Below are 25,233 nucleotides of genomic sequence, written 5' to 3'. Positions count from 1 at the left end.
GGTCCGAGATTCTTTCTTCCAAACAGAGGGCAGGAAGGTGAGAGCAGAATTTGAAAGTGAAGTGGGGAACAATGCGGATACTTGGTTGGCTTCCAAGCAGCATCAGCTGCGTTTTATCAGCATCGACTGTAAGGCCGTTAGATCCGAGCCAATCTTCAAGTGGCCGCGACATACTCCAAACGAGCAATGGCGTTATGTAGCGGAGATCTGAGATCACTGATCAACACCCGGGTATCATCCGCGTCCTGGACTACCACAGCGTCCTCCACGAAACCACTCAGCTCATTCGCGACTACGCTGAAGAGGAGAGGTCCCATTGTGGATCCCTGGAATACACCGATGCTGTTCGGAAGTTTAGAGGAGCCTTTCGAGGTGCCCGAGCGGTCAATGAGACTGACGCTTTGGGTGTGATTGCGAAGGCAGGGAAAAACCAAGAGGATCAATGCCGCGAGCGCACAGTTTGTAGACGAGTTCTGAGTGCTCCGAGTTCCGAGTCTGCCACATCAAAACAGTTGTTGAGATCAACAGCAGCGATCCTTCTCCCCGGTCATTTGCGGATAGGATGCGGTCGGAAATGGCGATCAACGCGGTCTCAGTGAAGTGATATACAGTTTCTTATGGATGAGAAGAAAACCTGGTTCTTAAGCTGTATGATACATTCGGCGAGCATTCACAATGATGCGGCAGTACCATATCTCGTTAACATGATGTAACACCCCCACCCACCCCTCATTCACTTCGCTCCAGCTTCACTTCCATCCGCCGCAAACGCGTCCACTGCGGCCTTACATCCGCACGCGCCCTAACCTCATCCTGGTAGTACTAATCGTTCTCACATCAACCTCCTGGAGGCAGTTGTTCTCACGTTAATTCCCCCGCGGCAATCATTCTCACCCCGTTCACCTGGCACCAATCATTCTCATCCCGTGCTTCTGTCAGCGATCGATCTCGCCCCGTTCTTAAAGCGCCAAACGTTCTCGCCTCATTCTCCCAGCGTCAATCGTTCTCACCTCATTCTGGAGCGTGCCGCCGAAGACGGACGTCACGACCGATTGTTTGCCGGGCGAGGGCGGCGGGCCAGCCACCGGCCGCGGCTCCCGCATGTCCGGCAACAGCGCCAGCATCTCCGTGTGCAGCCGGTCCAGCATGTAGCGCAGGAACTCGTGCGCGTCCTGCTGCTGGTACCCCCTGCAGCGAAGAGTGGCAAGACGCTGGTGAGCTTGGGTGGAGTTAAGTATAATGTCATGGGATTTCACATCGCTCAGCACGTTTTTGCATAAGACCTTGACAGGTGGCAGTGGTCAGAGAGATGCTAATCTTGCATAACTTCACTACCTAGAAAATAGCGTCATTTTTTAAGACTCGCCGCATGCACCGTTAACTGAGTGGCGTTTGGACCAGGGTCCCCCCTGAACATGACCTGTTGCCTGCACAGTAACCCCGGCATAAGCTGTCCCAACTGCGGACTCAAGCTGCCCCAGCCTGTTCGCCAAATAGTGATAGAGATGCTTAGCGAGTAATGCAGTCATGGCACGGGCGCCAGGTGCCAAACATCCCTCCTTCGCCGAGAAGGTCAGGCGCCTGAGGTGGGAATTAAGTCAGCGGGGAGATGTGCTCAAAACGCGCGGCGTCTGCCAATCGTCGCACGTTAAGACCAGCGCGCAGGCCAATATACAACAGGGGAAACATTGGAACGAGTCCCAACAGCTTAACCTGATCACACACAGACGCGTATCAGTCATGATAATCAAGCCTTTAAAAACATCGCCTTTCAAACGCAAATTCATACATAACGCGTGCACACACCGTCCATAACGTCCCGTACATCAGCCTTCCTAACAAGCACGTTCCGGAACCCTGAGCGGGCATAAATCGCCGACCACCCCGGGATCAGGCCCATACATCACCGGCGCCAGCGGTGGTGATGGCCGCTTTCGATCAAAAGCCGGCGGCCGTATCTTATAACGGGCGCGCGTGACTGCCGGCAGCGCTCGGCACGTGCCTTCCGATGCGACAAATGGAGCACGTCACCGTGGCGCGCGCAGTCCATCATCTCCCGTTATGGGACGGCGGGGGCGGGGGGGGGGGACGCCACTATTGTACGGCGTACTCGGCGCCGTGTGCCAGCAAAGGCACCGCCAGCCTGCACGGGCGGCCGGGCCGGGACCACTGGTCTGAACTGGGACCACTGGTCTGAACTGGGACCGCTGGCCGGACTGGGACCACTGGCCGGACTGGGACCACTGGCCTGAGCTGAGACCACAGGCCGGACTAGGACCAATGGTCGAACTGGGACTGCTGATCTTAACTGGGACCACTGGCCGGACTGGGACCATTGGTCGGACTGGGACGACTGTCCTTAACTGGGACCGCTAGCTGGACTGAGACCACCGGCCCGAAATCGGACCACTGGCCTGAGCTGGGACCACTGCCGGGACTGAGATAACTGCCCTGAGCTGGGATCACTGGCAGGACTAGGACCAATGACCGAACTAGGACCACCCGCCGGACTGGGACCACTGGCCGAACTACTGGCCTTAACCGGGCCATCACTGGCCGGAACAAAACACCACAGATTTGGACCGAGGTACCGGCGGTCTGAGCCTGAGCACGGAACACTGACTCGACGGGTGCGTAACGTAACTGGGACTGGGTCACAAATGCCAAAGGACACCAAACAGGGCGACTCATCTTGACAGCCCCTGCGTGACTGGGTCAAGGCGTCCACAGGATTCAATCAAAAGGGATCAACGAGTTTACGTCCGTCCCCCCGCCCTTCCCTCTCCCTCCAGCTCCCAGACGGCCAAAAAGCAGTAACTTGTTCAGTTTCAGGTAGGGTTTCGGGAAGGTGTCGCTGCATTCAGGAACTTGCCCACTTCCAAGACTTCACCCGACACCAGCGATTTGAACCCCGACTTTGATCTCAGCAGCGATCCTCGTCAGCACCTTAGCAGCGTTCCTGCGCACTCAATGTCAATACGCAGCGGTCCGCCTTTGACCTCCCCCCCCCCCCCATCCCCACCCCACCACTCACCTGATCCGGCTCACCGCCGACCTCAGCAGCGGCCGCTCTGCCCTGCACCACTAACCTGAAGCGCGGCACGACCTTCCAGATCACCGAGAAGAGCGCCTCGGGCGAGATGGCGCCGGAGGCGGTGCTCAGCTCTACCAGCACCTTGCGCAGCTCCTCCGTCATCAGCTCGCCGTTCAGGTCGCGGGTGCTGCGCGTCACCTGGCGCGCCGGGTCAGTGTCAGGTCAGGGGTCAGGCGGGCGCGGCGAGCACATATGGCAGGGGTCATGGTCACCGGCGGGGTCGCGAGGGGTCACAGCCGGGCCTCTTCAGACGCCGTGGGTCGAAAGAAGGGGGGGGGGGGGCGCCGTGGCGGCGGATTCTAAGACGCCAACTGAGGCAAAGTCAAGGTCACTCAACGGCAAGATGTAACGCGGACCAAACCCGACCCGCGACGTACAACGAGCTCAGCGGACAGTGTGGATGTACCCCCGGTCAGGTGGGTTCAGGGTCGTCTCATGAAAGGGAAGAGAGGAGTCACATGAAGACAGGGGGAGACCCCCGGTAAGACTCGCACGAGCACGCCGCCTCACTGGCGCTCCAGCTGGGCCGAAGTTGGGACTGAGGGCGCGGCGGGCGGCCGCAGCAGGTCAGAATAGGTCACCGTTTTTAGTTTCTAATGGGCAACGTCCGGGTCATCCCTACCGGGGGGGGGGGGGGGACGGGAGACGGTACGGATGACGCCGCAGGAGCCAACGGGGCCGACCGTGAACCGTGCAGCGGCCCGACACACATCACCAGCCGGCGATGGGTGGTGATGTGCGTGTCGTGATTTTTACGTGTTATGCTCTTTTATGACGTATATATTTACATATTTATGTTATATATATATATATATATATATATATATTACGTGTTATATTTTACATTTTTACGATTTAATTACGTAACACCGAACCTTGCAGCGCGTAACATAACCCATTACGGGACGTCGCCACTAGTCGGTGGCATCTCGTGCGTTGCCATTGGTGCAATGGGGCGCAATGACGTGAACAGAGCGCTACGAGGTTGAAGCTTCTCCCTGCAATATCGGCTGGAATCGGTCACGTGCCGCTGAGCCGTCAGGCAGGTCACGTGCCAGCCGGCTCGGAACCCGGCCGTGCGCCGCCGCGTGCCCCCGCTTGACAGGAGCGCTAAGGGGGACCCGACCGTACGTCGGCGCAGCCGGCGTACGGTCGCGAGGCCGACCGCGGGGGCGGCGGCGGCGGCGGCGGCGGCGGCGGCGGCGGCGGCGGCGGCGGCGGCGGCGGCGGCGGCCCGCCAGCGCCGGCGCGAGGCTCGTACCATCACCGCCCACGCAAGCCTCGCTCGGGACCTGATCTAAACGGCTGCCGTAGCCGATCGGACCGGCACGCTCGCTGAGTGGCGTCGAAATATGATTGGTCGCGACCCGTGACGTCACCAGTCGCAGGCAGATTTAGCGCTGTCGGCCGCTGGAAATGACTTCGTCTCGAACGGCGCTGGGACTTTGATCAGCCTTAGATAAAATAAGGTCAGCCCCTAGATCTCCTTGCCCAGAGCCGCCCCCAAGCCGCTGCATGGGACGTCCCGCGCAGCCAAAACCACGCGGCCCGTACAAACCCACGTGACATTATCTCCCGAGACGCCACAGGCAGCGACTTCAGGACGCCGTTGACCCATGAAAAACGTCGCTCGCCAGTCGCGGCGAGGCACCAACACGGGGTCCGCACGGATCATTGCGTAGTGCACGCAACAGCATTTCGCCACACGTATTCTTATCTGGGCTGGTCCATTGCTGTTCAGATAACCTCCGCTGACGTATGGCTCGCCGGCGTAATGCAATTTACTTGGTGATGACGCGTCGAAGGCCAAAGCTCCGTCATTCTGTCACCTTTTTCATAATTAGATCCTACGCCGGGCACGGACAGCGTGCCAGCCGGCATTTCGTCGGCCTGCCGCGAGCGAGAAGGCGCGGTCTGACAGAAGTCAACAAATGCTGGGTGGATGCCGAGGAGACGAGTGCCGCTTCCGGACGCACGCAGCTTTCCATGATTCTATCTTATCCTTAGTAGGTGATAGGTAAGTCACCAACGCACGTAAACATCATGACCACAGACATCGCTACATCACGGTGCGAACTGGGCCGGTGAAAAATTCCCGCGGCGGGAATCGAACGCAATCTACCCCGTAGTCTTCAGCTCTGCGCCTTGACCTCTCAGCCTCCCATGTGGCCACTCAATCCCCAACACCTGACCACCATCCCGCAACAGGTGTCCGCGCCGTCCGTCGCGGCGACGTCGGCCGAGCGCGACTCGCGCCGCCGGCGCGCTATTTCCGTGCGCGCCATTTCCAGAGATGGGCTCCTAATCCCGGGCCGGGTCGGCGGCGCGTCAGCATTACGCAGCAGCAGGCAGGCGCGCCGATGCGGGTGGAACGGCGGCAGGTCACCGCCCCCCCCCCCCCCCCGCTCGTCAGCCGGGCGTGGTCAGCGACGCCTCGACCTCACCGGCCGGCAGAGGCTGGGCGATGCACGTGAGAGGGTATCGCCAATGCGGGCGGAACGGCGACAGGTCACCACGCGCCGCCCTCCCCACCCGTCAGCCGGGCGTGGTCAGCGACGCCTCGACCTCACCGGCCGGCAGAGGCTGGGCGATGCACGTGAGAGGGTATCGCCAATGCGGGCGGAACGGCGACAGGTCACCGAGTGCCACTCTCCCCACTCGTCAGCCGGGCGTGGCTGTAGTTAAGAGTTTTAGGGCGCACCGACTACTGGGGTCATTTTGCACCCATAACAGCTAAATGACTACCTACGCGTATACATGGCTAAAAAATAGCAACGCCTCAGCCTCATCGGTCGGCCGAGGCTGGGTGGTGCGCGCGTGACCAGCTGTTTCAGGTTTGGTCACTGGCGTTGGCGCTTTCGACGCGCTCAGCTGCTGAGGCTACATGACGTCTCCTGCTTCTCTGGTGGGAAGAGCGCCATCGCGGCGGGGAATCGAACCCCCGTACACCTGGTTTCCCGGACATGCAGGGGTTAACCATAAACTGCACTATCGGCACCCGGTGTTTTGGGTTCAACTGGCATTCATTGCACGTCGCCTGACGTGTGATGTGGAACCGACGCAAAACATGTATGTCCGCCGCCTCTTCTTTCCATCAGCGCCTGAGTACACCAGGCTAAATGGCGTAAACGGTCAGCTGTGCTTTTCTGATCAAATGGTCGCAACTTTTCTTTAGTACTGCGATTGGCTGGGCGTGCATATGTGGTTTACGCCGCGTTTACCACTCACTATGCCGGAACAGAACTTTTCAGCCAGATCTTATTATTCATATTGTTCTCCTTCCCACCTTTGATGAATATAACACGCGCCTTTCCTTCGCGACACGACATGTGCGGCACATAACTCAGAGCTCCATTTTCCTTTTACAAACGTTTTGATACGATCAGCGTCTACATGGGTGACCTCGTCAAATTCAAGTCCGGATGACATGATAAATAATACACAAACCGCCAGCCGGATCTGTTTCCGGCGTCGCCAATCCCCAAAACGTGAATTCTTCACAGGCACACACACCGGGACCACGCCCTGCGTGATAACGACTGGAGTTTGGTTTCGAGACGGGATCCTGCGGGCCCCGGGAATGAGACATATTCGGGTCCGCCCGGCGACGCGCAACAGGCTCTTCTCATTAATGACGTAACTCGACGCCGGCCGCCCGGTTTGCGGGGAACCCCACCACCGGAGGACGCCGCGGGTCCCGTCCGGCACACACGCCACCGGCCGCTCAGTCCCCCAGCTTCGCCAGCCCCCCCCCCCCCCTCCCCCACACGTCCACAGCCGCACGGCCGCGTCTGTACTCCCAGGCGGGCGTGACGAAGCGGGGGGGGGGGGGGGGGAGGGGGCGGGGGGGGGGGCATCCGTCATCGGCCCCGGCGGAGGCGGCGCGCCCGCTCCACACAAGAGCGCCGCAGCGGCCGGCCGGCGCCGCCGCACGAGCGTACCCGCCAGCCGTGCCGAACGAGGCGCGGCGCTCCTCACACGGAGCGTGAACACGACAAGAATGACGTCATCCACGCCGCCGTCGGGCGCTGACAGCGAGCCGTGAGGCAGATGTCGGCGATGCGCGTCGCAAGGGCGGCGCTGGAGCCGCGTTTAACGTGCGCCGCGAACGGTTCAAAGGCGCCCGGGCAACGCGCCGCCACCCTGTGATCGGCACCACGTTTACGGTATTGTTTACTACGCTGGACATTGCTCCAGGTTAGGAGGTACAAACCCGAGCTCTGCCTATTGAATGAGGTCACGATAGTCCGTGATTTCGTCTCCCAAATCGTGTTGCGAAAAAGTAACCACTGTCCACATGACCGGACTGAGCATTCGGGTAGTCACGATCATCCGAGTGTCTGTGAAAAAGCATAGACAACTGCATAATACACTCGGTATCGGTCTTGGGCTCTATAAACAGTACACCTTGCAAAAATAATACTGAATGTATCTATTGCAACGTTAAAATCGAAAGACTTGCGATACGAGATATTTCGTTACATTTAGGATGAAATTACACATGTTTGGTCAATGCATACTACGCTTTGCCCTGCTCCGCCTTCGTATCTGGTTATACAACTTGCCTTATTCACGCATGTAGTGCAGCATGGCAGATTTTCATGCCGACCTTCGACACCTGCCTTTCACCCACGCCGACATTATCCCAATCCGCCACTCAATTCGAGACCAGTGTAGCCCAGTACATATACACCTGACCGAATGCTCCAGTACCAAAACCAGTCCGAAGCCACCAGCTCTGCTACAGAGCACCCGCCGCGCGAGGACATGCACGAGGGCATGGCTCATCCCTGCTAAGCGTGCTCCCCACATTTTCATTTTCAGAACGCTACCAGCGCGTGACGTATGAAAAATACTTCCGTGACAACCTATGTGACGAAAAATTCACACCACGGAGCGCACGCTAGCAGACTTCATTCATCGAAGTGTTTATAATGATGTGATGTCGGCACGTAAGTCACGGCATGACAAAAAAGGCAATTACCACGGCATGCTACGCCTCAGCGGCGCACCGCGAGACACCCCAATATTGCCCGAGCAAGTATCAAACAACACGTGACTTTGACAATTGTCTACCATCCGATCTCCAATGGTTTCCATTCCCAATTTTCCTCAGATTCCACGTGGCACCACCTACACACGGGATGTCCAGAAGCTTGCCATGCGAACAGGTCGTGACCCACTTATCAGAAGACCTGGGCTTCCACGCTGTGCGCCGTCTCCGGCCAAGTCGCTGCACCGCATCTTGTCACATGAAAGCGGCACGCGCACTTCCGACGCCTCCGCCGTCTCGACTCTGAAGTGCTTCGTGTGAGGTCAAGCTCACCAAGCCAGGCGCCATCTGCCGGCCTCCGAAACCGCGGCGCGATGCCGGCCGCCGGAACGAGGCTCATCTTCAGACCCCGCCCGCCGCCCGCGACCGTACACATACACCTGGCCGAATGTTCCAGCACCAAAACCAATCCAAAACCATCAGCTCTGCTACAGAGCACCCGCCACGTGAGGACTGGTGACTGGACCCGCTACCGGCGACTGATCGAGCGGGCGCCACCTGGCCACTGCTCAGATAACATTCGCGTTAACGGGACTAGGTCCGCTACGGGTAAAGTAGTTCGGCTGAAGAAGCTGCTTACGCTGACCCCGCGCGAATACACCCTGAAGTCGGTTGACCACAACATAATACCCGTTAGGTCACGTCAATTTATCGTCGCCGCGATCGTCAGCCTCAACACGAGAGCGATCTCAGCTTTGCCAGACTCTACGAAAATCTGCGCAGGTGAATGCTTAGTGGGTCGAGGGAGCGGTCCGCGCCGACAGCTGTTGCCACTCTGCCGTTGTGAGAACATCGAGCGGCGGGCTATCTAAAGAGGCTTCTATCCCGATCTCAACCCGTTTTCTGCACCATTGGTCTCCATGGTGGTCATTGCATTAACGCCACATGAGTTTGCATAACGCGACCAACGGATGCAGCGGAAGCACGTCCCGGAGGAAGCGAACGGAAGACCTGAACACCGAGAGGCAGTTCCCTGTAACATTTGGCTTCCCTGCGCTTACAGCCTTCCCTGCGCTCACAATCCTTACATGCTGGAAATCATATCTTTGCCCAATGAAAACAGACATCTCGCACACAACCGTGCATTGAAAAGCGTCCCAATACGAAGCGCCCTCCAGCTCTCCTGATGGGTAATAGACACAGGACCTCACCAAACAACTGGGAAAGCGCGGTTGTTCCACGCTCATCTCGGCTTCGATCCTCAGCGCTACACTCTTAAGTCAGCTCTGAAGCATCTCGAGCCCACGCAAGCAGGAGCCAGCACCGGCGCTCTGTTGTATCCCCCATCATAAGCTGTTTCGGTCACAATGAAAAGTACATGAAGGAATTGGCCACACGCGAGTGTCAGCTCTATAGATGTGAATCGCGAGCCGGTAAATGGACCAATTCAAAACCGGGAGCAGACATTCCACGACTTCCACCGCGTATAGACCACAATGTCCATGTGCGCTAGCGAGACCTTTGATGGTCAGCTTAATTGCAAGGGGTTCAGGCAACGCGGCGGCACAAAAGAAGCGGATATCACAAGGGCTTACTAATAACCGGCTTTCAGCAAACGCTGGACGTCATTGTTGTGCATGGAAAGCAAAATTAACTACGCTTCCAAGCACATTTCACGTTTCTCTTGTTGTCCTTCATCTCGAGAAATGTCTCTTTTCAACCATCCATGCGCATGCTACGTTCTCCTTGGAAGAACTACAACGCAGCTATCGGCCGAGATGAAACGCCGAGTCCAAAGCGCTCGAACTAATGCCGCCTCTTTTTGTCTCGCCCTTTATGCGCAGCGCGTGCACTTGCAAAAAAAAAACGACTCAATCGCGATGCTTCTAATAGATTCTCGTAGCCGGACGCAGACAAACGCACCGGCGCAACTACAATAAGTCGCAGCAAATTTTGATGACAGCTCCAGGGACAATGCAGCGCATGGTCATTGGTTTAAGGCCGCGGAACACTATTGACCGGCCAGCGCATTCATGTTAGGAACGACGCGGTAACTCACGCCCCGAAGCGGCCATATACAATGTGTGAAGATCGGACCCGCCCAGTCCGGCCAGCCTGAATCCACGCCTTCCTGGCTTCAGTCAAGATCGCCAGCTGAACGGCCGGACCCTGACAGCCGCCCGACCTTGTGTTGCCGCGCGCAACTGCTGCGGCACGTCGCCACTGTCGTGCCGAAGCCCGGCAGCCTGGGGAGGGGACATCCTCGCTCCCATCACCTAACCACCACCCGCACCCTACGTCATCTCACCTGGCCGGGCATCTTGCTCCTGCCGTTCTGCACGCGCACCTTGATGATGTCGGCCAGGTCGGGCAGCTCCTTCATGTAGCTACGGAACTCCTGGATGTTGCTGTGGCGAAGACGAAGGCGCGACATCAGTGAAGGTGGCTTGAGGGGTGTAAGCGGGCGGGGGAGGGGCGGACGGGGTTGAAACGGGGAGGGGGGACGGGGGGAGAGCGGGTGGGGTTGTGACTGTGCGTCATATCATGTCATTGGGGCTTTACCACGCACTCAGCTGCTGAGGCTATGTGGCGTCGCCTGCCTCTCACCATGGCAGGAAGGGCGAGCATCGCGGGGAATCGAACCCCGTACCTCTGGTTTCCCAGACGCGCAGTGGTTAACGCAGACACCTTAACCACTACACTACCGGCAACCCTGAGGTTGTGACTGGACGAGGAATTTGCGACGAGTCGGGGGAGTGGGGCGGGAGGGCTGAAAGTAGCGGGTCGGAGGCGAGAACTCACACTAGAGGTGGCAGCTGCGGTTGGTACTGTAAACGACGGGAGAACACGGCTGCGCCGGGCCTGTGAGCTGATGGACTGGGACCAGTGGTGATGAAAGCGGGACCGGGGGTGATGGCAGCGGGTCGGGAATGATGGGAGCGGGACCGGGGGTGATGGGAGCGGGACCGGGGATGATGGCAGCGGGACCAGGGACGATGGAAGCGGGACCGGGGGTGATGGGACCGGGACCGGGGTGATGGGACCGGGACCGGAGGTGATGGGACCGGGACCGGGGGTGATGGGACCGGGACCGGAGGTGATGGGAGCGGGACCAGGGATGATGGAAGCGGGACCAGGAATAATGGAAGCGGGACCGGAGGTGACGAAAGCGGGACCGGGGGCGATGGGAGCGGGATCGGGGATGATGAAAGCGGGCCTGGGGGTGATGGAGGCGCGACCGAGGGTGATGGCAGCATGAGCGACAACGGCCGCCACCGCTGGGCGGGACACGGGCCGCAAACCAACACCACGGCCGACACGCAGCCGCCGGTCGTCAGCTTTGACAGATGGGCACGCGGAAGGGTTGGCAGATGGGCACCGCCGCTCGCCCCCCGGGGAGGCGACACACGACATGTGACGGAGCGCGGGCCAGGCCGCGGCAGAGGACGGTGGGGCGCAGGCCGCGTCCCTGCATTAGCCTCTGTCTGATTCCAGCTGCACAGGCGAGAGCGCCGCCGGCAACACGTTACCTTCGAGAATGACGGCGAGCCGGTGGCAATATAGAGTGAATGAATAATTCAAACCGCTGGGCAGTAATCAATGCCTGGCGTACTATTTGAGCCGTTTTACTGTGGCCCTACGGTATTGCGAATTGACGAACTTGCGTTTGATGTTTCGGCAAATGCAGCTTGTTCACGCGATCCAAAAACCCTCATGATAACCAGGTGTGTTCACGCGAACCAGAACCATTAATGACAACGTTTTGGCATCACGCGAATTACAGCACTATCCAAACGTCGAAACACATCTATAAGTCACACCCCGTGAGCGTGTCGCAACGTGGTGCGAAACGCTGTGACCTTACCAGCCCCACCCACACTGTCATGTATCAGAGAAAGCGAATAGGCCGCACATCGTGTCAGTTCCGTCCAGGGCGGGGCAGCAGCGCAGACTCGCGGGCCGCACCGCCTTGTTTTCCGCAAGCCGACTGACTGGCAGTGTCACTCTCGGCGGCATTTGTAAACGGAGTAGTGCTGGCAAGTTTAACGCAATTTCAGACAACACAATGGAGCTTGTTTGCTTTAGTCTCAGTGCGTTGCGCAATAGTTCGGATTGATCTGATTGTGATTCAAACTACGAGCGTGTTGCAAGTAGCAGGGGTGAGGATCTGAAGCCACAATGCCTCCGACTATTCGATTATACGTGCAGCTGGTCCGTTCGCTCGAGTCAGCGGCATCGGCAGGATTTCACAAATGACGACCGGCACAGCAAAAAACGTCTCATTCATAAAATCGTCAAACTGCGCTACAATCGCGGAGTTTCCTACGCAGCGTAGGACGATAAATGATGTTCTCGCGCAGCTTATTTTTGCGCGTCTACTGCCATTTTCGAGTGTCGAAATGCATTCATTTGACCATGGTTGCAAGCGAAGCTAGTATGAGACGGAAACGTGACCCCGCGCCCCTTCCCTTTAATACGCCACTGGTTACGGCGGTTACCTTCTGCGCGGCCTCAACCGACAAAGCTACGCGGCAATCCATCAGGCTTCCGTTAATATGGCGTCAATAGATAACTAACTGCTCCAAGCCGACTTAACCTAGACTGCACCAATGACATAAAAACTTATCAAAAAATTATCGTACTTATCAAAAAATAGCTACATTGCTATGCGAGTACGTGTACAGTGAAGGGCAATCAAAATGACGAAAGAAATTCCCGGCATTATATGTTTTCTATTCGCCATGTAAAAGTAAACAGATCATTAGTGGGTCACGTTAAAGGGGATGTATCACAGTTGAACACATTGAGGCAAGTATCAGATGTGATGGAACAAGCTCACTTATAACTTTTAATATACTTTTTAAGTGGAAAAACTGTTCTAGACGGCATAATTATTTGTTTAATATGCTGCTCAATGCATCATGGTTCGATTACGCCATCGTACTTTGTACATTGATTGAAAGCCAGTTGACGACCGTTATATTTGGAAATCGCGCTCATGAACGCCAGATATGAACGCCACGACAATCATACTGTAATTCGCATTGATCGACCCATGGCTTACGGAATGGCAGGATTTGAATGACGTTAATATGACGTGATGAAAACCATGGTGACTAAAATACCCTTCCGATATACCTTTCCCCATTTTGCGGACAAGTGGCTCAGAAACTAGAAGGGCTTACGTCTTAAGAAGGGCATGATTGTGAACAGCAACGAAAGGTCTTCAAAATGGCTCTTTCAGTTCAAAACCCTGTACAAATGTGGAAAACTCCCGTTCAGGAGCGCCATAAAGGTATTAGATGTCAGCGTCACCCATAACAGCTAGATCTATCGGTTCCAACTCCGACTATCACCGCCCAGCCATCCCAACATCAGCCATCCTCACAAGCCGTTCTGCGCCCCATGCGGCCGCCTGTCCTCTCCAACCTCAGGAAGCGGCAGCATCAGCCGCGTCAGCACGTCTCACTTGAGCGACTGCAGGACGGCGTTCATGAAGCACGTGTTGCCGAGGTTGCGCAGGCCGGCGGAGCAGCCGGGCCGCTGCGCACCCTGGGGGTCGGCCGAGCGGCCCCGGCGCCGCGCCGGCCGCTTACCCACGCGGTTCTCGGCCTCGCCCTCGCTCTCAGAGACCACCAGCCTGGCGACGAGGCGGCCAGTCAGAAGCACGTGAGGTCAGTGACGTCAGGGGCACGTGAGGTCAGAGAGGTCAGGGGCACATAAGGTCAGCGAGGTCAGGGGTGCGTGAGGTCAGCGAGGTCAGCGGCACGTGAGGTCAGTGAGGTCAGGAGTGCGTCAGGTCAGCGAAGTCAGGGGTGCGTCAAGTCAGCTGTTTCCGGACGCGCGGACACTGATGTACCGCGTGAGGGGTGCCTGCTTGGTGTCTGAAAAAAACGCCTTCGAAGTGAACCGACTTTCAGAAGCTCATCCAAAATACGGATTGGAGAAGCTTTTGAGTCCACCACAATGAGCAAGGCGGGTGCCCACATGCAGTGAGCGGGAGGTCATGTGCAATAGGGTTCTAATGCCGAATGATAACGAACATCACGCTGACCAAGATGCTGTCGTCATCCTAATCGTCAATACACATTTTGACGACCTGGACCCCAAACCAGCACAAATTAGCATATGTCGACCCACCACCAACGGTATATACCACGATGAACACTACAAAGGTTGAGATGAAAGAAAAGCAAGAACGAAAAATGGGAAAAATGAACAAAACTCAGTGTTCTGACACGAAGAAAAAAGGAGAACAGAAAGCAGTTTTTTTAAGTTGGGGTCAGCAGCAATTTTCAGCTACATGAGTTGAGGCCCCGTGGTCTGCTTATGCCAATCTCTGCCGACGAAAAGAAGGGGCTGTCAACAAGTCACACACCTAGTGACACAAAATTCATCACGAAATGGTGCCTCATGCCACAAAGAGTGTCATTTTATGAATGAGTCCAGGCCCAAATCCATGTCTACCATTCTCTTCATGCATCAAAGTCATCCATATCGGGCCACACATTGAAATGACAAGCCGAGCAGATTGTTCAGGCCTATCACCACCGCCCCATGCTTCCATCAATCATCAAGAATCTATCGCGTCCGTTGCACAGCCAACTGGCCTATTCATCACCTGTCAGCATGTTTAGTCGCATAAGCTGATCAGTGCTCATACAGCAGACGGTAGAAACTAATCCTTCTCCGCAGAATCACACACTTGTCTCTGTGTTCGCTCCGCGCTGAGCAAAACGTATGAACACCTTTCCATCACCCATAGCTGTCGTCAGCTTTGCCCGGGCGCGCTCACACGACCAACAAACCGGTGGCGCCGCACGGCGGCAGACTCACCGGTTTCTTTTCCGTTTTCGACCGCTAGGTGGCCGCACGATGACGTCACCATTGGCCTCGGCCGAGTGGACGGTGGACAGCGCGCCCCGCACCCGGTCTATGGCGCCACCGCCCGTGTCGTTGAAGACGAAGTCGTCGCATTCATAGCTGCAAATATAGGTTGTTCGGTAATAGGCGCACGCGTAAGTGCGAAAAACACGCACTGAAGGGATGTAACGGGCCGCATATACCATCATGTAACGTCACGGGCTTATTTGCGAGGAAGTGGTGGTTTGGACAAATACATACCGTCCCGACCTGTACCAGTCCTGAATACGACTCTGTCAGCTTCGCCTTACGGCATTTTAAACATGCCCGATGCTCCGTAAAAGGTCTCTGAACCGGCGACCAAGCTCGGCCGACGAGAACTGGTCCTCTTGTAAGCTTTCCGATAACAACCTTGGTGTCCTTGAGAACGTCCATGAACAGGAATCCGGTGCCTGACCAGGCTCACTAGGACAGTCTGCTTAACACGGGTACCCAGGATTGCAGGCGGTTATTGAGGGTGGGCAGATGGTGGCTTTTAATGCCATGTTTACAACATTGCCAGTGAAATACCGACCGACTGCTGTTTGAAGTGGTCTGACCAGGATAATAATGAGCCGATCTGAGTGGAAAAATCGTGCCCAGTCAAGCGAACTGTTAGTCTTACCAGGAACCAGCCAAACAAAACCTTGCACATACAATGCTATTTTCTAGCGCATGTCCTCGCCATTTCAGCTTACATGCTAAGCGTTTACCATCCCTGGACCAAAACCTCATTTGCTGCCCAACACTGCTCACATCGACACCACCAATAGAATAACAATGCCGTCGAACGCGCACCGCCAGCCGAGAGCATCACCCGTATTCCTACGACCGGTCATCTAAAGGAGAGGGGAGGGGGGGATGCACGGAGGAGGTGTGTGGCGTCCTCACCAGAAGACCGACAGCTGCCGGCACTCGATGCAGACGGCGTGGCTGTCGCGCTGCTCATGGTGGCGCTTAGCATGGCCCGACACATACCGCCCGCAGCCGACGAAGCCGCAGTGCAGGCACAGCCAGGGCGAGTCGGTGGTGCGGCACACTGAGGCACAGGTCACGTCACAGTGAGCAGTGCATGAAACTGAGGCACAGGTCATGTCACAGTCAGCAGTGCATGACACTGAGGCACAGGTCATGTCAGAGTCAGTGGTGTGGCACACTGAGGCACAGGTCATGTCACAGTCAGCAGTGCATGACACTGAGGCACAGGTCATGTCAGAGTCAGTGGTGTGGCACACTGAGGCACAGGTCATGTCACAGTCAGCAGTGCATGATGCTGAGGCACTGGTCATGTCACAGTCAGTGGCGTGGCACACTGAGGCACACACGGTTATGTCACAGCTAGTGGTATGGCACACTAAGGCATCTTCTGGCTCACTAGGCCATGATGCAAAATGCTCCCAACTAATGGGTTCCATTGTGCATAAAGAGAGGTTACACCTAAAGACATACTATGAAGTCTGGTATAACATGCTCATCATGACAACCCAGCAGCACAGTGTGAGGGGAACATTCCCCCAGCTCACTTTTTCAAGTGTCACTTTTATTTGAAGACATCTTTTAGAACTGAATAGAATTTAGATAATACAATTTAGATAATAGAAAAAAGAATTTAGAATTGAATAGAAAAATAGAATAGTAGAATAGCATAGATATCAGGCATGTCTTTGGCCTTAGCAGACAAGTAATTCACATCAGAAAGGCATTTATGGCACCTATAGCATATAAATATGTATAACAGCATATAACAACATACAATAGCCTGTGGCAACTGGTGCTAATAGTGCACAGTAGTACCAATGGTAACAGCAACCACCAATGCCTGCCAATCAGGAGTACACAGGCTGCTGACAGCCAAGCACATATATATTAAACCAAGCACCAGAATATCCATGTTATGCCATCCACGCAGCCCCACAACTTGTTTTACCTAGTTCTACCATGGACTAATACATCCTGATCTCATGCAGTTACAGCAGAAACATTGTCACAGTATGCAGAAGTGGAATATTTCTATTCACAAAAGGTAGCTTTCAATATATACATATATATATATATATATATATTCAATACAAACATTTTTACTTAATGGATTTCAGGGATCAGCATTCATGCTAAGCAGTGTGTGTTGTGCTAACCCTGACCCCACCATTATATCAGGAAATTTCAAGTAAATGACTTCATTATGGTATATGGTGAGGTGCAACAAGCTGCAATTTTATAGTGGATGTGAAATATGTTATAGGGGTGTTTGCACATTTCACATATGACAGCACACAGATAACTGATAAATGCAGCTCTGGTATCATAAAGCAAAAACAACATAAACTATACAAACTATAATATATTTGGTATACATTATGCATAAAGAATTGCAACAAATCAGTCTGCTACCTTCACATTTCCACAACTTGGAATGCTGCAAGACTTGGTCTCTCTTGATCTTCACATTTTCTTCCAGATGTGGACACTCCATCAGTTTAAGTGAGTTTGCCTTTTGTCTGAAATACAGAGAACACAAATACAATTTCATAAGAGTCTTCAATGCTCCATGCATCCCTTACACTAGAACACAATACAACACTATAACAAAACAATGTGAAGCAATGGCCTGCATACCACTAAAATAAAAATAAAAATGGCATGTCTTCTCAGTATGTGCTCCCTGCTTAGTCTGGGACAACAGAGCATGCAAGACAGACATGTAACTTTGTAATGGATCTTCCATCAGTTACAATGACCTCAAGTCAAAACTATGGTTTTTATTTATTAAAAAATATAATTACATTATAATGATGCATGTTAAAAAACATGATGTATATATATATAAATATATAAATATATATATATATATAAACATGATTATTTACTTTGCTATATATGCTGAGACCAGAACAAACCAGACCAGAACAAAATATAACAACGAAGTAGAAATTCTTGCAGATAGCCTACATTATACTTGATCACATTGGTCAAAAACCAGGTTCCATAGCTGGAAATATTTGACATTTTCATTACACATTTCAATAGCTGCCTGCTAGCATAAGTAACTTAGCACCTCTGGCATCCCAAATAAAAATAAACACTTTCAGCATCAGATATCCAAGTGCATGGGAGCTTGCCCAAGGGGGACTCAAGAACACTCAGTGCCTTCTCATCATATACCCCTGTGAGCCAGGTACCAGATTTTCCCAAAAATTGTGAGGCTCGACTTCAAGCTAAGTCAAAAGCACCACAATATGATAGCACCAGCAACCATGCAGATAGGTATAATCCTCACACATCCCATGACAAAATCCTCATGATAGGCTTTCATGTTAAAGCCTGGAACAGTGAGTTACAATTTCAAATGAACTACTAGAGCTATTTCCTAAAATGTCATAGTGTTCCACCTGGGTGCCCGCCCACCTACCTACTATGTCACCCGCTGTAAACAAAAGATTCGCTGACACCTGGGTAACGTCATAGCTCATCGTGCTCTGGCAGCAAACAGATTATTGAATTTCCGAGCATTGACACCATAATATGCTTTGTTTCGAAGAATCGCCAAGACCATAATGATAAAATAAACCATAACGTAACCTCGCCGTGGCACGTTGGAATCGTGCCAAGGCGGGCACCAGCAACGTATCACGTTTTATGCGAGTGACATCTCGTTAACCCGATACAATGCAAGCCCACTAAAATCACGTGCTGATAAATAATAGCCAACTTATCGAATATCCTCATTGGACCTCTGTTCTCCATACTTACATATCACTACCTCCCAATGTCTATTGGATCAAAACTGCCCACGGACTCAGCCTTGCATGGGATTCATGGGCCCGGGATCAAGGGCCGGGGATTGCGGTGGTTGCTTTGGGCCTTGGGCTTCACGCCGGTTACGCCTAGATCGTTCATAAATGAACCCTCCAACAGCACTACGCTGGGAACATGCACGACTGAATGATGAAGCCGTAGGAAGCAAGGAGGAGGAGGGCTTGGTAGGTACTCCCGGTTAACCTTACTCTCTGAAACAATTAAAAATTTGCACCTTGAAGTTGCATGAAATCAAACGGGAAACGCGTTCAACGCAATCCCATCGGGCCACTTATAAGCTACGTAACGATGGACGTGTACTGTTGCTACATCGGCAATTTAGTGGAAAGCCTCAATTCAAAAAGCACCAAAGGTGTCTGGAAAAACTATGAAAAGCTGGAGACATATTTCATGGATTGTGGTGAAGAAGATCTGTCGTCGTCACTACCTCTGGGCCTGTGTATAGGCACCACTTTGCGAGAAATAAATCACCTTCAAATAGCTTAAAGTTTGCCCTTTCACGGGGTTTAAAATCACTTCGCTGGAAAGTAAAGCACAGTGGACAATCAGGCTGCCTATCATGAGCGTTACAAAGTTTCAAAAGCATACGAAGGAATATCCTCCCAAAATGGAACTTATTACGTCATAGTTCGTGTTGATAACGAACGAGTGACCAATGCTTTGTTAAAATTTCAAGGTCACAGTAGCGATTCTTTTAATTGTCGGATGCGGATTACGCTAATAGCGAATCCGTGAAGGGGATAGGATGTTATTGCTTCCCCTTAGCCTTTGAAAAACAGCAATAGTTGCTCTAATTTAACTTCATTTAGTGTAATGGCACCAAACCCAGGTTATTGTCACCCAGGTTGACTCGCACTTTCCAAGGTCTGGCGCTGAATCCATCCGCGGGCAAAAACTTTCGGTGGTGCAGCAGACCCGCTTGCTAAAAGTGGAATATAGCTGTTCTGGGACAGGTTAGCCAAATTTTTTCCACGCACCGCATAATCTCTGTATGCGCTGATCGGATTAACTTGAATGTTCTAGCAGCGTTGCAGCCAGGATTTTCTTTGGAAGGGGGGGGGGGGGAGGGAGCGGCGGCGGGGCTCGATGAGGCGTGCATCATGCGGATTTTCACATTTCTTTCTGATGACATTTGTGGTCAAAAACAAGAAAAATTCGAACTTAAGGGAGAGAAAGGGTACCCGATTGCCTCCACCTTCCCTGCGTATGCTAGCGAACCACGGACCCGGATGGACCTGGAATAGACCGCGGGAATCCTGGATTACCTGTTTGATCGCGCGGCTTGCTTATATGCAGCAGCGTACACGTGCATGCATTAGCTGCAGGCGTTCTTGCTACTCGGAGATTGGTGCAAAAACACGGTCATTGCAAATAATCGTTATGTATTCATCGCAAATAGCTAATTCACGCCACTCGTGTTGGCCGGTGCTGCGTGTTCACCCGGAACCCCAGTACCCCGATCATCACAGTTCACCGAGGGACGTCGCTCAGTGTCCTCCGACCCGCACCCGTTCTCGCCCCACTTGATCCGGTGCAGCTTGACGGCGTGATCCGCCGCGCACGACGCCAGCAGGTCAGTGGCGCCTTCCTGCGGGCCGGGCCGGAACTGCAGCCTCTTCACCGCGCTGTGGTGGGCGGCGCTGGTGTCGAGCGCCGCCTGCTCCACCCAGCCGCCCGCGGCGCTCCAGTTCAGCAGCCGGACGCAGCCCGTCTCCAGGCCTACGGCAAACAGGCCGGATGGCGCGGCGGCGACGGCGGTGACCGCCGCTCCGGGCCGGTACGGCGCGCCCTCGCGCTCCCAGCCGGCGGCGCCGCCGGGGCGCCAGCGCAGCAGCTGACCGTCGCGCGAGCCGGTCACGAAACCACCGCCGTCCGGCAGCCAGGCGCAGCACCAGATGATGCGCGAGTGCGCGCGCACGCCGCGCGCGGCCAGCCTGTACAGCGGCGCCACCCGTTCCGACCCTTCCGCCGGCGGCTCGGACTCCAAGCGCTCGAACACGGACCAGGTGCGGTCCCGCGACACGGTCAGCAGGCCGGCGGTCGTCGGGCGAGAGAAGCCAGCTGCACCACGGACAGCTGGTGCACGCCGCCGAGCGCACCGACCTGCCGCCAGTCGGCCGTCTCCCAGAGCAGGACGGCGGCGTGCTCCGGGTGCGCAGCGCGGCACGCCGTGGCCAGCAGCCGGCCGTCGCCGCTGGCCGCCATCGCCAGCAGCTCGAAGCCGTGGCCGTAGAGCTTGCGCAGCTCGGGCCAGAGCGTGTCCTGCAGGAGCGTCTCCTCGGTGGGCGGCGCCCGCAGCTGCGGCCGCACGAAGCATGCGTCCGCCGGCTGGTCGCGGCGCGCCATCGGCTGCGCCGTCTCCTCGGTGGCGAACACGGGCTTGTTGCTGAGCCCGAGCGAGGGCACGGCGGCGCCATCGGGCAGTGCCTCCTCCGGCGGCGGCGCGGCGTCCGGGCCGCACCAGCGTCGCCAGCGTCTCGCGCACTGCCACCGGCATGGCGAACGCGCGCGCTACCTTCTCCTCCGCCCCGGATGCGAAGCGCGCGTCGGAGAGACGGCGGCCAGGCAGTCCAGGTCGTGACCGTGCACCTGTGGCCGGCCCATCTCGTGCCACGAGCCGGCCGACGCCCAGCGGCCGTGCAGGCGCGTCGTCTGGTCGCGGGCCGCAGGTCAGCAGGTACCCGCCGCCGGGTGCCCAGGCGAGGTCACTGACGGGGCCGGCGTGGCCCCCGCACGGCACGGCCGGTCGCCACAGGCCCGGCTCGGCCTCGGCCCCAGACGTGCAGCGCGCCGCGCTGGCCCTGCGCCGCCAGCCGGTCGCCACGCGGGCTCCACGCGCAGCCGAGCAAGCCCAAGCCGCTGCCGCCGACGGCGCCGAGCCGCGCCGCCTCCACCCAGACGCCGGTGGCGGCGTCGCGCTCCCACACGAGCAGCGCGCCGTCCATGGCCGCTGACGCCAGCGGCGGCGCGGCGGTGGCGCGCGCGGCACGCGGCCGCCAGCGCAGCCCGTACACGCGGCCCTCGTGGCCGGAGAGCACCGACTCGAGCGTGACGGTGAGCAGCAGCGGCCGGCCGCAGCGGTCGCGCGTCGCTACCGTCTGGCTGCGCAGGCGGAGCAGGTCGGGCTGCTCCGCCGCGTCGTCGGCCTCGCGCACCGTCCACACGCGGATCGTGGCGTCCTGGCCCCCAGAGGCGAGCAGCAGGTCGCCGCCGACGACCGCGACATCTAGGCAGCGCACCCAGTCCTCGTGGCCGACTAGGCGCAGCGTCGCGGCGTACGCGCCGTCCTCACCGGGCGCGAACACCACGATGGCAGCGTCGTCCGAGCCGACCAGCAGCCAGGGTGCGGCAGCGGCCGGCGGCAGCGCCAGACGCAGCGCCAGCGCCAGGTGCTGCGCCGACGCCTGGCCGGCGCCGAGCGCCAGCGTCTGGCGCGGCGCCACAGCGTCGGCCGTCACGCCCTCCCACAGCCGCACCGAGAAGTCGGCGGCGGCGGTGGCGCAGGTGATGACGCGCCGCCCTGCGGTGTCCTCCCAGCACGCGGCGTCAACCAGCGTTACAGGGCCGCCGTGACCCACGAGCCGCGCCGCCACGGCCGGCGGCTCTGACGCCATGTCCCAGAGCGCTGCCGCATGGTCGCGTGAGCCGGTCACCGCCAGCGGCAGCGCTGCGTCGGACGGCAGCTCGCGCGCCCAGCGGCACGCGATGACATCGCCGGCGTGGTGGTGCAGCGTGTTGGTGAGCCGGAAGCCAGTGTCGCCGCCGGGCAGCGGCTCCGCCACCGCCAGCGCCTGGCACGAGCCGAAGCACAGCCGGCCACCGTGGCCCCAGTCCAGCGCGCCTGGTGTGCAGCTGCAGGCAGCTGAGATGTACTCGGTGCTCACTGTGCACGGCAATGGCGTAGCACCGGAGGTCCGCAGGGCTGTGGGGGAGAATGGAATGGTGTGGAGTGTGGGGGTCTCATCATCATCAATGGCAGATTCTCACAGCTGAACTCATTGTCACTCAAGAATGTTGCTTAGACTAGACAGGCCCTGGTAGGTGCCCAGCCAAATCACACAGCCTAAAATGGTGCAAAACCCAGTTGTGCTCCTGAGCAAGCTCATAAGACTTTACAAATGCTATGTTTAATACAAACCTATGAAAATAGCCAACTACCTACAAGATGCGCTGACAGGTACAAGATGGCTGGACAGTCATTCTTTCCATGTCTGCCATTTTCACATGATGCCTACAGATAAAATTATAAAATGTGTGTGTGGGCACATTTGAATGTGTGATGATTTGATGCATCAGATCACCACATGACACCCCAAGTATTCAGTAGTAGCTGCTTCTGATCATTTTTGATTTCCAGATGCAATTAAGGAAATTTTTCACTCTCACATTGGTCAAGATGTTTAAAAAAGAAGTTTAACCTGGAGCTTAAGTCAATACTTGTAGTAGATGAAACCAATTAGCTCTATGTAATGGGAAGGCAGTGGGATGGCATTGTGACCACTTCTTAAACATGGTTGTTATACTGCCTACTCCCCTTAGGCTAGAAATGAGTATATTAGAAACTGATACCAATTGGTTACCTGCAGAAGGACAGAGTGGGCCAGCTGATAAATCAACACTTATAATTTCCCTGGTGTCTAGCAATATATGTACAGCTTTATTTGGTCCTGAGTCCCATTGTGAAGTCAAATATGAAGGGCCAACATAACTATGAGGACCATACAAATGTAACTGTAGCAGCACAGTCCAGCTGAACCATAATTCTACTTAGCAAACATTGGTGTCTACCATGCCAAAAATAGCAATGCATGGGGACAATTGCACACCAGCCACCTAATATGCTTCTATTCCCTTTGAATGGTTCAGTATTTGATGTTCTTATAAGTTAAGCATGCAGTTGATAAGATATTTATGCCCACATATTTTAATGAGCTACCCTAAATTGAAGGCTGTGGATTGGTGTGCTAAAAAAATTAGCATGTCATAATGTTTGGCATGGCATGCCCCACCCCCTGGTGATCCCGAGCGGACAATGCTATCTGCCACAGGCTATCCAGTGCCAATGGCAATGCAGGCCGTCACGTGTCCAGGGCAAGACGCAAAAAGCGAAAGCGCATAACGACTTGAAAATTCGCCACACCACAAGTGGCTTGGTAGGAAGACACTCCAACTGATAGGGCCACCGGGTAAAAGACTCACCGTAACTGTTAGACCAGGAATAGTTCAGAAAACAAATAAGTCAAAACAGTGAAAAGCCGATCCACTCCAACCCCGCATCGCTCGTGTCAACCCGTCCCCTATGATACCATGCGCCGCGACGCGTAACGCGATTGGAAAGGATGCGTAATACTTTGTATCAAGCATTATGAGCTGGCATATTTCTATATGATCTGGACCCAGATTCCCTTCACACCTCACCCAAACACTTGAATTATTAGAAACATTTCTAACATTCGACATTTGTAAGGAATTTGCAAGAGGCGTCATATGAAGTAGCGTAGCCAAGGATAACTGAAAGGTATGTCCCTTCCCGCTGGAGGTGATAGGGGCCATCCTGGGGCTAAAAGTCCCAGTGATTTGTTGGCTTTAGATACAAACAGGAGGGAATACACAAACCGGCCCTCGAGGCATCAAACTGATGCCAAGACATTCCGACATCCTGAGAATGATCGAGAGCCTTGAAAAGTTCCCCAACTCTAATAGCCCATACATCGCCCATCGCCACCAGCTCTGTGTTTGAACGTACGTGTTCTCGCTTAGAAATCTCGATGGAATGTCAGCGGTCGCAAATACCACTGACGATTGCTCCCACCTGGTTGCACCGAAGGGGCCAGGAGAAGAGGTCCTTGCCCACCGCAGCCAGCGCTCCGGGTGAGGTTAACGTCGATGACCTGCACCATGCATCGAACGACTACTTTTGCTGCTTCGAAACGCCTTTGCCAATATAGCTAATGCTTTCTTGATAACGTCGCTCAAAATAGCGCCCCTGGTTTACGTAACATCAGTTATTGTCCGAAAAAAAAAATCCCAACCCAAAACGCTGAGGCACCATCAGGTCAGTTGTTGTACTACGGTGATAAATGCGTTTTCGAGCACCTTCAGCCCGCGACCATGTGTAAGAAACGCGCAGTGGTCACTTGCTTTGGCGTGCTACTTTTAACAAAATATGTTTGACCTGTTGATCAGAGGTTGTCTTTCGAAACGAATTAGCCTGAAATCGGTGTGTTCTGAATGAAGAGCGGGAGTAGGTTCTGTTGTGCCGAACTTGGCCCCAATAACTTAAACCCGGACTCCCCCCCCCCCCCCCCCCCCACCCCACCCGCACTCTTTCCGGGAGCGATCTCCAGCCAATGCCGATTCAGTCAGCAATGACCGGATCCTGGACTCTTCCCCCTCCCCCCACACTTTCCGAGAGCGATCTCCAGCC

At 55.3% G+C, this 25,233-nt stretch overlaps 2 protein-coding genes across 3 annotated transcripts in view; both read right to left on the bottom strand.

The window, feature by feature from the left end:
* LOC119095465 (ubiquitin carboxyl-terminal hydrolase 3) overlaps window positions 1-19,039 on the bottom strand; it is a 32,636-nt gene extending 13,597 nt beyond the window's left edge. The window contains exons 1-8 of one of the 2 annotated variants that reach the window (XM_037218298.1): window positions 19,021-19,039; window positions 17,382-17,488; window positions 15,882-16,029; window positions 14,925-15,071; window positions 13,558-13,728; window positions 10,396-10,495; window positions 3,090-3,232; window positions 1,011-1,188 (exon numbers count right to left, since the gene is read on the bottom strand). In XM_037218298.1, coding sequence (XP_037074193.1) covers window positions 1,011-1,188; window positions 3,090-3,232; window positions 10,396-10,495; window positions 13,558-13,728; window positions 14,925-15,071; window positions 15,882-16,029; window positions 17,382-17,463 — 969 coding nt within the window. In that variant the 5' untranslated portion in view covers window positions 17,464-17,488; window positions 19,021-19,039. Of the gene's footprint in view, window positions 1-1,010; window positions 1,189-3,089; window positions 3,233-10,395; window positions 10,496-13,557; window positions 13,729-14,924; window positions 15,072-15,881; window positions 16,030-17,381; window positions 17,489-18,740; window positions 18,748-19,020 lie in introns of those variants that run through there. The other variant, XM_037218297.1, reaches the window with a different exon arrangement.
* A 976-nt stretch (window positions 19,040-20,015) lies between these two features.
* On the bottom strand, window positions 20,016-22,153 carry LOC119095036 (putative elongator complex protein 2; the record flags this gene model as incomplete). The annotated part of the gene is given in 8 exon segments (XM_037217938.1): window positions 20,016-20,041; window positions 20,628-20,864; window positions 20,867-21,281; window positions 21,283-21,360; window positions 21,363-21,473; window positions 21,475-21,580; window positions 21,582-21,754; window positions 21,794-22,153. Coding segments are annotated over 8 exon segments (1,506 nt in total), but the record flags the coding sequence as incomplete, so codon positions are not given.
* Window positions 22,154-25,233: the final 3,080 nt, after the last annotated feature.

This window comes from Pollicipes pollicipes, unplaced genomic scaffold (genome assembly GCF_011947565.3).
Source record: "Pollicipes pollicipes isolate AB1234 unplaced genomic scaffold, Ppol_2.1 Scaffold_4219;HRSCAF=4965_pilon_pilon_pilon, whole genome shotgun sequence".
Taxonomy (NCBI): Eukaryota; Metazoa; Arthropoda; class Thecostraca; order Pollicipedomorpha; family Pollicipedidae; genus Pollicipes; species Pollicipes pollicipes.
The sequence above is the reverse complement of the archived record's forward strand: the minus strand, read 5'-3'. Positions and strand labels throughout refer to the sequence as shown.